The sequence below is a fragment of the Hippocampus bargibanti genome, linkage group LG04 (genome assembly GCF_051943395.1).
Source record: "Hippocampus bargibanti isolate YZ-2025 linkage group LG04, ASM5194339v1, whole genome shotgun sequence".
NCBI classification, from domain to species: domain Eukaryota; kingdom Metazoa; phylum Chordata; class Actinopteri; order Syngnathiformes; family Syngnathidae; genus Hippocampus; species Hippocampus bargibanti.
The window spans coordinates 11,555,869-11,567,643 of record NC_142737.1 but is presented as its reverse complement, the minus strand read 5'-3'; the positions used below and the strand labels follow the sequence as shown (position 1 = coordinate 11,567,643).

The following is an 11,775-nucleotide window of genomic DNA, read 5'->3' as shown; positions in this document are numbered from 1 at the left end:
ATATATATATATATATATATATATACATACACACACACACACACACACACACACACACACATACATATACATACACACACACATATTTTTAACATCCAGCTTCAACATTTTTTGTGGTAGATTGTGGTAAATTGGGGGGGAGTCGCTTAGGGGGGAGATTTTTTTTTCTCCCTAAAAACATGAGTTGCCCCCTCTACTAAAAAAAGACAATACAAAACCCCAAAAAAATATTGCATTATTTCCATTTGGTTTCATACAAGGTTTCCAACTTCAAAAATACCTGGAATTTTGCAACCCTCATCACTCATGGAAAGAAAAGAGGAAGCTCAAGAAGAAGCTCAAGAGGAATCAAATTAATAGGAATAACAGGCAAATTTCTTTTATTTCCAAAAAAAAGATTATTTACATTATGTACAGAAACACACCCCACAGAACATACAGTAACACACTAAAACAGCCATGTGCAATGAGATCAGGACCGCTTCCAAATATACAGTGTATCAGTAATCTCACTCAGCAGCAGAAAGGCACACTCGTTGGTCATAGTCACCCCAGACATACAATTACTGCATCTAAAAAAGCCATTTGACACTATTATGGGATGTGCTATGATAAATAACATTGGTCTTGCAGTGCTTCAATTTTGTTTTCCATAAATTAAAAAAAGACACTTAAAATGTACAGTACACAGACTACAATAGTTGGTGTATTTCCACTGACAGACGTTCTACCTCAACATTCCGTAACTCTCGAGTGATCTTCTAAAGACCGCATTGACCTCTGTTCCCTTCCTGGCCTCTCAAGGCAAGAGAAGCGCTCCAAGTTTCCAGGAACCAACAATTTCAGGTGCACTTTAAAATGTCTGATGCCTCAAACCACTCCCGCTGTGCGTTGATCCTTCCTCCTCCGTTTAAAAATAAAAATAAAAAGTGCTCGGATAAAGCGAAGGCTCGCTTCACCAATTGGGTCCTTGTGGTCGTGGTGCATCGATTTGTAAGAAGCATCGGGGGCTTACATGGGCAGCCTGTGCATGACAAAAAACAACTTTAGTGGGATAATCCAATTTTTTATTTTCCTCTTCACAATGATAAAATAAAATGTCAAAAGTAGCCAACAAGTCAAGGTGGCAAAGCAAGAGGAATATGCTAGCAAAGACAAAAACTAAATAAAATACAGTGATACCTCGGTTTACAAACCCCTTCGCTTACGAACTTTTCAGTTTACGAACGTTACATTTATGAAAATTTTACCTTGGCATACGAACTTTTTTCGTACATGGAGCTGCCTGAATGAGTGATGTGTCTTCGCGAACGAGCCTGTTCCTCTATCAACAAAATGGCAGCCGACTGTTTGTGTCCTCTATTCCCCGTCCCCAGTCTTCAGTTAAAGCCACGTGATTGGTCAAGAACGCAGTGAGGGGGTGGTTTAAAGTTTCAACTGTGATAGTTCAAAGGCAGAGTGTAGACTGCAAGGTTAAAATATCCCATCAATTAGGCTCCACAAACAACAATCTGTACACTTGATGCAAAAAAAGCTATCAACCCAGCTAAACAGAACAAAATTGATGAGGAACTAGATAAAAGTATCGCAGACAAAGCACCTACAAGGGATTATTCCTCAAGATTATAAAAGAAGGTTACGTTCCTCATCAAGTGTTTAATGCTGATGAAACCGGCCACTCCATTCCATCAAGCCATCAACGACCATCACCAAGGTCAATAAAATGACTTTATTATAAAGTAAAGTATATTTCTTAAATTATAAATAGTATAATAGATCATTTATTAAACATAAAATAACGTATATTTTGTGTAGTTTTAAGGCTAAGAAATAAAGTAGAAAATTATGTTTTATGGGGACCTGGGAACAGATTATGCTCATTTTAATGGTTTCCTATGGGAATTTAATTTTTGGGATACACACTTTTCGCCTTACACACTCTGTCTGGGAACCAATTAAGTTCGTAAGCCAAGGTATCGCTGTAGATGCTGGCAAAAGCAGGAGAAAATTCCAGGCAGTGCTGGCAAATTAAGTTAGATTCATAGTCAAGTCGGCAAAAGAAGCGCAAAAGACTTGGTCAAGAACAAATTGTGAAAAATTCTAGAAAAAGTGGAGGGAGTTGAAATGGAATAAGCAAATAGGAAGTCAATGCCAATAATAGATAGAAGGTATGGTAGCTAAAGAAGGGCAAGTCTAAACAAAGCTGCAAAAAAGGGGAGGTGCCAGCAGTGTTGGGAAAGTAAGAGTCGTTCGTACAAAATAAGCGTCAAATAAAAAATAATAATAATAATGTTTCATTTCTAAGCGGCTTTCAAAACTCTCACGGACACTTTACAGTCACAGGATGAATTTTTCTGTGGGTGAGCAGCGGCAGCCACACGCGCGAGCGTTCACTCATCCCGAAAGTAACTCAAATAGATAGAAAGGTAGCTCGCAAGCTAATCGATAGCTAATAGCTAGCTAGATAGCTAATAGTTGCTTTATAAAGTGAGTATTGTGCTTGAAATCGGGAGTCTCCCGACCAAATCATGAGACTTAACATGTATGGGAGGCAGGGTGGCATCTTAAAAAAACATAATATGGGTTTTAAAACTTGGTTTAAAAAGATTTGACAAAAGTCTTCTTACCGTTTTCTTGGTTTCACTTCCCATCCGTCGCGACACTTGACGAACGTTAGCGATTCGCCAGGTGAAATTTCTGTTTTCAACGGGTCTTGGGCACAGAAGGTAAATCTACAAAAACAAGAATCCGTCAGCGGGCATGTTTAACATCAACTGTGTGTTCACAGACTATCCATTCATTACCACTCACTTCTTCTGAGTTTCTCCGGCTTTCACGCGAATCCGTCGGATCTCCAGCACAGGTTTGGCAGAGGTGGGGTTCCAGCCCCAGAAACTCTTCTTGATGTTCTTCCACACCGAGTACAAAGACTCGCCCTCGCCTTCCCAACTCAGGCGGATCTTGAGCAGGTCACCGATGTCTTGTTCGGTGAACACCAGGAAGGTGTTGGTCAAGTTCAGGCCAATGGAGGCGTCGTGCCTACGCAAACCAAAAAAAAAAAAAAAACATGCAGTGAACAGAGTCAGACAGAGTTTAGCAACATTGTTTTGAGGTACAGTGACACCTTGGCTTACGAACTTAATTGGTTCCCAGACAGAGTGTGTAAGACGAAAAGTGTGTATCCCAAAAATTAATTTCCCATAGGAAACTATTAAAATGAGAATAATCCGTTCCCAGGTCCCCATAAAACATAATTTTCAATTTTCTAAGCCTCAAAACTACACAAAATATACCTTATTTTATGTATAATAAATGTGCTATTGTATTATAATTAAAGACATAAATTGTACTGTATAATAAAGTCATTTTATTTACCTTTGTGATGGTCGTTGATGACTTGATGAGGAACGTAGCCTTCTTTCACCATCTTGAGGAATGATCCCTTGTAGGTGCTTCCTCTGCGATAATTTTACCTAGTTCCTCATCAATTGTGTTCTATTTAGCTGGGTTGGTAGCTTTTTGCATCAAGTGTACAGATGGCTTGTGCGGGTTATTTGTGGAGCCTGATTGATAGGATACTTTAACCTTCCAGTCTACACTTTGCAACTACTCTACACTATCAAAGTTGAAACAAGTCCAAATTTTACTGTTTTCTATCCATTTTCTCACCATTTCACTTTTGTTTTTTTGTTTCAAGCTCTGTTGTCTCCTTTTCGTGTGTGTGTGTGTGTGTATGTGTGTGTTTTCTCACTCGCTGTTGTCTGCCTGTATTTTTAATGTTTAAGCCCCCATCTCCACCCCTCACTGTTGCGTTCTTGACCAATACGTGGCTTTAACCAAAGACGCCATTTTGTTTTTGGGAGAACGGCCTCACTCTCTCTCTCTGTCTGTCTGTAACCCCCACCCCCTGACTGCTGCTTTCTTGACCAATCAGGTGTCTTTAACCGAAGACAGGGGGCGGGGAATAGAGGACAAAACAGTTGGCCACCATTTTCTTGTTAGGAGCACGGGCTCGTTCGCGAACGACACATCACTCATTGTGGCAGCTCCGTGTGTATCCCGAAAAATAGTTTGTATGCCAAGGTAACATTTTCATAAATTTAACGTTCGTAAACCGAAAGGTTCGTAACTGTACTTTAAATGTGGAACTTACACGTCAACCCAGATGTCTTCCGTGTCATTATGAGCTCCGATCAACTTGACGTGGAATGTCGGGTCAGCGTTATCCGCCTGCTTCCTGTTGAACACGTGCATCTTCATCTGGTAGTGGTAACCTTCAAGATAACGCAATTGGGTGTTAATGATTCAACAAGTCATTCAAGGGCAGTCGCGTGACTTTAGGTTAATAATAACAAGACGTAATAAATGGGGGCAGGGTGCGGTGAACTATATTCCACCATGAATACATAAATAAAAAAAAAATAATTGAACAATTTTAGGTTGTAGTTGGGCTGGTGAAACTAGCTAAAGCTAATAAGGCCAGCAAAAAAGATTACAAGCCACACTGGCAAAGAAAAGGGTCAAAACTAAGATGCCAAAGGGTACGAAAATTGAACCCAAGGCGATCAAATGAGTAATAATTTAAAAAAAAGAAAGGAAGATAACTTGACTCGCACAAAAAAAGAAAAAAGTGGATGGAGCACACGCAAGCCAGGTCTTCGGTAGCAAAAACGCTAACAGGAATGATAGCAAAATAGGTATAAAAAAAATCTATCCATCTAGCTAGCTAGTTAGCTACATATAGCTAGCTAGCTAGCTATATGTTTCTACTTTTTTGACTGTAGATTTGTACTGTACTTACTGGCCAGCATTATTTTATCTTCCCTAAAGCCGTAAATTATTTTCCCAGCATTTATTGATTTTATCAGGAAACATTTAATAATTATTTTGCTAGAATGAGAAGCTCAGACTTCATGCGCCATCATAACTTCGACTTTCACTTCTATGGCAAAACGAGGAGTAAATCAAAGCAATGTTGGCTTCCCGTTTGAACAAGTCGCAAAAAAAGTTCTGAGTTGCTAAAAACGACAAAAGCGGGACATGACAACTTACCTCCAAATGGGGTGTCGGCTCGGGTCTTCAGGTACATTTTGCTGTTGCGTCTCTTGCGCATTCTGCGGGCCTCGTAGCCAATATTGTTGCAGCGGTTTTTGCGGCAGCTCAGACAGATGCCCTTCTTGAAGCGATCCGGATCGGTGCACTGGTACGCGAAGGTCACGTGGTCCCGGTTCATCAACGAGTCAACAAAAAGGTGGACCGCTCGCTCGTGCTCACATTTCATCACGTCCATGAAGTCTGGATCAAGGAGGGTGGAGGACGTTGATATTCATTAAAAACTGATCGACTAGGTCAGGGGTCAAACTCAGCGATTCCCAGTCCGACTTACTTCCAGCCATGACCAGCACGTCGCCGAATGAGCACCCGGGTTGGACATCGCCTCCATTGGGGTAGATGTCCACGTCGCCGACGGGCTGTTGAATCCCGATGCTCACTCCTAAAGCTTTCTTGTTGTACGTGTGGAGGACGTCGACAAAATCGGCGTCATCCGGCGAAAGGCGATTCTCTTGCGTCACACCCTCAAACATCGGCCCCGCTGGGTCCAAACCTAATCAGAAAGACCCCATATCAGTACAACAGTGATACCTCGGTTTACGAACCCCTTGGCTTATGAACTTTTCGGTTTATGAACGTTAAATTTATGAAAATGTTACTGATAGAGTGTTTATGCACATTAGTAAACATATTACGTTATTTCATGTTTAGATTAAGTAAACATATGTTTTTTCATGTTTAGCTTAGTATATATTATGAATTGTGCACGTTTAATTTCAGTCTAATTTAGTTAAATAAAACTATCAGTCTTATTAGTACAATAGCCGTGGAAGGAAAAAAGCAGCGGCTCCAACTTCAATCTAAGACCCGCCCAACACTGAGTTGCTCGTAACCGATTGGACGGGAAAGGTCGACTTGTTCGCAACTGATTGGACAACAGATCGCCACTCTGTACGTTTAAAAACTTGTCAGAGCGGGAGCTCTCTCTCTTGCTTTTCTCTTTGTTCTTTGTGCTCTTGTGCGCATGTCTTCGTCCCACCGAGACGAGAAGTGCTTTCTCTGTCTCATTAGAATAAAGTAGATGTTTGTCCACCATCTATTGTACTTGCTGATATTTTTATCAAGTGAACTCCAGACAATGCGCGAACCAGGAAAGACAAACGAAGATTTAATCGGACAGTTACCTTGGCATACGAACTATTTTTCAGGATACACACGGAGCTGCCACAATGTCGTTCGCAAACGAGCCCGTTCTCTTAAAATAAAATGGCAGCCGGCTTGTTTAGGTCCTCTATTCCCCGCCCCCAGTCATCGGTTAAAGCCTCGTGATTGGTCAAGAACGCAGCAGTGAGGGGGGAGGGGGTTACAGACAGAGTGAGTGAAGCCAATCTCCAAAAAAGGAAATGGCTGCCGACATTTTTTGTCCTCTATTCCACGCCCCCAGTCTTCGGTTAAAGCCATGTGATTGGTCAAGAACGCAGCAGTGAGGGGAGATGGTTTAAACATTAAAGAGACAGACAGATGACAGAAAGAGAGTGACAAAATGGATAGAAAACAGTGAATCGTTTCAACTTTGATAGTTCAAAGGCAGAGTGTAGACTGGAAGGTTAAAATTCCCATCAATCAGGCTCCACAAATAACCCGCACTAGCCATCAGTTCAATTTGAAATGAAAAGACAAGCAAAGGAACCAGCTATTAATGAAGTTTCTAGTGTGTCTGCTTGCATCTGTTGCTGTTGCAATATCACAACTTCCAAGATGTACAACCCAGAGCTCCTTGACAGTTTATGCAAAAAAGCTATCCATTCCATCAAGCCATCAACAACCATCACAAAGTTAAATAAAACAATTTCATTCTACAGTACAGTTTATTTCTTTAATTGTAATACCATAGCACATTTAGTATACATAAACTAAGGTATGTTTTTGCGTAGTTTTAAGGCTTAGAAAATTGACAATTATGTTTTATGGGGACCTGGGAACTGATTATTCTCATTTTAATGGTTTCCTATGGGAAATTAATTTTTGGGATACACACTTTTCGCCTTACACACTCTGTCTGGGAACCAATTAAGTTTGTAAGCCAAGGTATCACTGTACAAACACACACTATGAGTAGCAGTGAGTAGACTTTTTTCCTACTCCCGTGGGGTCCACTCCCATTTTCAAACTACAGAGAGGACCGGTGCACAACATACCTGTGATTCTCCCGAGGGATCCTCGCACATGCGTCCCAGCAAAGCCCGCGACGTGAGCCCCTAAACTGTAACCAATTAGGTGCACCTTCTCCAGAGGCAATTGCAGCTCATCCTGTTAAAGAAAAAAATATATAAATAAAACCGACGACATCAGCAGCTGCTACAATGAACAAATGCTGGTGGTTAGCCAGCCACGCTCAGTTCACATGGACAAGGCTTTCTTCCACGCAACGCCGCCTTTGCCATCTGTCTTGACGGAAACGTCTTTGTCCAACCTTTAGAGGATGGAAGCAGCCCAAAATCCCTTTTCTGGATTGGCGTTCTGTGGACTGGTCTCGTTTTAATACCGCAGCAGAATTTTACTGAGTTCGAGTTTGAGAGAACTGATGTGATGGTACTTCAACACAGGATACATCCGTCCATTTTCCATATATTTCCTCATTAGGGTTTACGCAAGGGTGTCAAATGGATGTGGAACTGTCACGGCTTGGAATTGAAGCGGATTTACGTGACACAAGAGATGTGCGTGTGATAATCTCTTTTTGTCAATGGATGCTACAGCTTCGCGTTTGCTTTCAATATTTAGCTTGTCGCGGACATGCATATTTCACCATGACGTTCCTGATCCATTAGTGAAAAGGACGCTTTGATTCTCTCCTCTTTCGTCTAGAACTGCTTCATATAACAAATAGGGTGCAGAAAGTGCTTAAGATTGAATGCTTGTGTCTTTTGTGTTGTGGCATATTAGTTTTTTGTTGTTGTTTGATCCAAGATGGCGCAGCGAGTGTGGTTGCCTTTCCAGCAGCTCTGTATTTTATTTTTCTACTTCTTCCTTTCCTCTTACTTTCATCACTTTGCTGCTATGAAATGTAAATTTCTCCACTTTGTATTATATATTATATTCAATTTTTGCCATGGGCCACATTGAAATAATAATAATAATAATAATAATAATAATAATAATAATAATAATAATAAATTTCATTTATAAGCATTGTAGTTATGGTACCATTATGAATTTGGGGAAACCATTACAATGTTTAATCCCCTGCACATATTGCATATAGAGCGCATAACAAATTAATGATTAACTAATTTTAAAATTTAAAGTAAAAAATAATGACTGATTGTGGTTGACATGGGACAATTTGAAATTTTGCTTTGACTTTAGCAAGCATCATGGAATTTCACAAGTTGGATTTGCTTTCGCGGGCCAAATAAAATGATACAGCAGACCAGATTTGGCCCGCGGGCCTAGACTTTGACACCCGTGGGTTAACAGGAAACCTGAAGGCATCACATGTGACATGCTGGACCAGTCTAAATCATACCATGGGACACAAAGATTAGTATTCAACTAACATCTTAATTTTACAGACATCGGCAAAAGCTGTGAGGCAGAACTGCAAGGCAGATATGAAAACCACCAGTCCACCATGCCATTTTCAAAATGTCTTTTTTCCAAATTCCAATTTCAGTTTGTCAGGTGACATTTTGTACCTGGAGCCAGTCGAGCATGATGGCGATGTCCTTTCCGACGGTGTGCGTGTAGTTGACAGCATCTTGGTACAACTGCTGGGCCATGGAGATCCAGTCCACCACAACCACATTGGCCTCGCTCTCACGCTCCATGACGGCGGCCACCAGTTTGTACATCCAGTTCTCAAAGATACCACTTACCTGGATTTAAAAAAAAAACACGCAGGAGGTCGTTTTAATCCGGGTGTTTTTTTCCCCCAGATTTGTTCGACACATTCAGACAAATTGAAAAATGTTGTTTCAACTGACCGTCCAGCCATGGATGATGAAAATGGTCTTGGCTGTGGCGTTGAAGCCGCATTTTTGCAGACAGTCCTTGTTTCCGGCATTTAAGTAGCAGCCCTCCTGATCCAGATCCAAACTCTTCCTCATGTTGTATTTAACTGTGATATCAATACCCTCCGTTGGTGACTCATCTCCACCTAAGCAGAAGTTCAAGGTGAAGACTAAACATGCAACCCAAAAAAAATACATCACAGGAGGTCCCTCATTTGTTTATTTTTTGGTGTATGGATCCAAAGTTTTGATCTTCAGTTGTCAAATTTAGGAACAAATATGTCTGTTTAGTTTGAAAAGGAAGTAAAATCAGCCATTTTTATAAAACAGCCAAACCCTTCACTAAATCGCCATGGTGGTTCGAGGTTTAATTTAGACCGCGCTTACAACAGACTTCTTAGGTCATTACCACATAGGCTTAGTCATGCTGATGAGGTGATACCAGAGCTAATGTGGCAATCAGAGCCAGGCATAGGGCCAGAGTTACCATCACAACATTAGTTCGCTGACGAAGCTCTTCGGGTGAGGAGCGAAACGTCAGACACCTTCAAAGAAGTACTGATGATGGCTGAAGAAACCTTTTCATCGATTTTAGGAAGAAATATATACTACTAAATATAATACTTTTTAATCTAAATTTACCCCAAGTCGGCAAATATCTTAATTGGTCTTAGTTTTACTCCCCCCGTGCTTTCTCCTATCTTTGTGACTGCTTTACTTCCTTGCATACAATAGTTGTCCATGTAAAGCAGTGGTTAGACTTCTGCCAATGTTTTTTTTTTCTTCCACGAGGGAGCAGCATATGCCATTTGTCCATGTTAGTGTTTTGTCACAGCTTCAGCTATTGTTTAAGAGCTGTATTCATCAACATATATTGTATTGTATTAATGCACTAAACCTACCCAACATGGGTACCAGTCCGTTATGCCCCAAGGATACATGATGAAATTAAATTGGAAGTCTGCCATATTGGGTTGAAGGCACGATTGCGAGGCAAAGAAAAGGGATGCTCATCCTTTTTCATCCCTTGATCTTAATTTTCCTACCTGGTGCTTTATACTATCTTCATGGCTGCTTTATTTCATTTATATGATAGTTGTCCATGGCGCTTTGTTCCAGCTTCAGGTATTGTTAAACCACAATATAAATCAATATGTACTGGATTGCATTGTATTCTGGCATTCATTTGCCAAAGTGAATCAAATGCACAGGCTGTGTAGGTTTTGCCACCCAAACAAACTTTGAAAAGCCAGTTGGATTAAATAAAACCAAATTACTTGGAGGCCATGTCTTTCACACAGCTGCAGCAGCCATATTTTGGATTGGATTTGCCTTTATTAGTTTCGCAGTGGAGAAATACATAATTGCACATCATCATGACACATGCATGTCGGCCTTGCATTATTATATTTCCAATGGGAGTGTGCATGGTACAGGTGTAAAAAAATGCAAATGTAATAACATAAACTTAGTGCAAATATTACAGACTGTTGGGTTGGTTTGACTATGAAAATATGCAGTTTTTTTTTTTTGTTAGACAAAATGGTTGAAATGGGACCAATGCGAGACTAATATAGGCAAATCCAATCCAAATACAATGAACACGAACGCTCAGTCGCTGGAAATGCGCTGACTTGGCATATGAATGAATGCGTTTTCTTTTTTTTTTTCCTGCTCCGGTCAACAATTTATAATTAATAATTTACCCTGGGGATGTAACAAAAGCGGAAACGAGTTGATTGACATACATATTGGAAATATAAAATCCAAGTGGATCAATGAATAGACGTGTAATGAAAAAAACAACAACAACAATCTTACCGTGTTGTCCCTGCGTAAAGCCAGTAGTGCACAGTAGAAGAATCCACGGCCAGTGGGTTTTATGATTCATTTGAAAGCCGAGTTTTTTTTTTGTTTTGTTTTAAACGCGTCTTTGTGTGGTCGTGGCGGGACAAAAAGAGTCGGAAAAAACCGGCCTTGGTGCGTCTAGGTGCGTCTTGGTGCGTTGGTCCGTGTGGCTGGTCGAAACGGTGCGAAGCGAACTCACTCGGGTGACCAAGGCAAAAATGTATGAGGTGGCATCAAGGCGCTCATTAGAGTTTTAAATAGTTTCCTCCGGGATTTTGAAGTCATCTGATCATGGGCTGATCTGCAGAGGCTCTGATTGGTCAAGCCCCCGTTTGTTTACGTCGGGGGGCGCGGCCAATGTTCAATGAAGACGTAGTAAGACGTGCTTCTCACGTTAAACGTCAAGAGGCGTGTGCGACCAACACACGCACACACACACACACACACACACACACACACACACACGTACGCGTGCTTGGAGAAAGGAAAGATGTGTTGCATTGAAGCAAGGTCATGTATTTGTTGCCTAATTCACACAATGTGTCGAATGTACACATGACTTAGTGTGTGGGGGTGGGGGGGGCAACATGCTTTTCACATGAAATCCCATTGATGACTACAAGAGCAGGCTGCGCTTTGTCGTAAAAGCTTCACACAGAATGAACAGGACCCGGTGGTGTTGGTGCTACGGTTGTGGGGGCACCTCGGGGCACCATCCCCCACGAAATCCCCTCCTTTCACGACCATTCTCCTTCCCCTTTCTTTGCTTGGCTCTCGGGCAAACCACCATCTTAGTTCACTTTCAATTGATGAGTTGAAGAATGGCTGCGACAATAACAATACCGCTGTGTGCGCGCGTGTA

At 41.2% G+C, this 11,775-nt stretch overlaps 1 protein-coding gene across 1 annotated transcript; it reads right to left on the bottom strand.

The window, feature by feature from the left end:
- Positions 1-353: 353 nt before the first annotated feature.
- lipg (lipase, endothelial) lies at positions 354-11,209 on the bottom strand. Its single transcript, XM_088994034.1, has 10 exons — positions 10,887-11,209; positions 9,039-9,211; positions 8,751-8,930; positions 7,251-7,362; positions 5,387-5,605; positions 5,053-5,295; positions 4,154-4,274; positions 2,812-3,039; positions 2,628-2,732; positions 354-1,024 (listed from the first exon to the last, which is right to left on the bottom strand). Exons 1-10 carry the CDS (start codon positions 10,954-10,956, stop codon positions 1,012-1,014), a joined length of 1,464 nt encoding a protein of 487 aa, XP_088850160.1. The 5' UTR covers positions 10,957-11,209; the 3' UTR covers positions 354-1,011.
- Between the last annotated feature and the right edge of the window lie 566 nt (positions 11,210-11,775).

Excerpts from the sequence above, each read along its gene's own strand:
- lipg (XM_088994034.1), bottom strand. The coding sequence starts at position 10,956 with ATGAATCATAAAACCCACTGGCCGTGGATTCTTCTACTGTGCACTACT. Across the intron at positions 5,296-5,386 it reads CGTGCTGGTCATGGCTGGAA|ACTTCATGGACGTGATGAAA; the intron begins GTAAGTCGGACT and ends TCCTTGATCCAG. Across the intron at positions 4,275-5,052 it reads AGCCGACACCCCATTTGGAG|GTTACCACTACCAGATGAAG; the intron begins GTAAGTTGTCAT and ends GTTATCTTGAAG.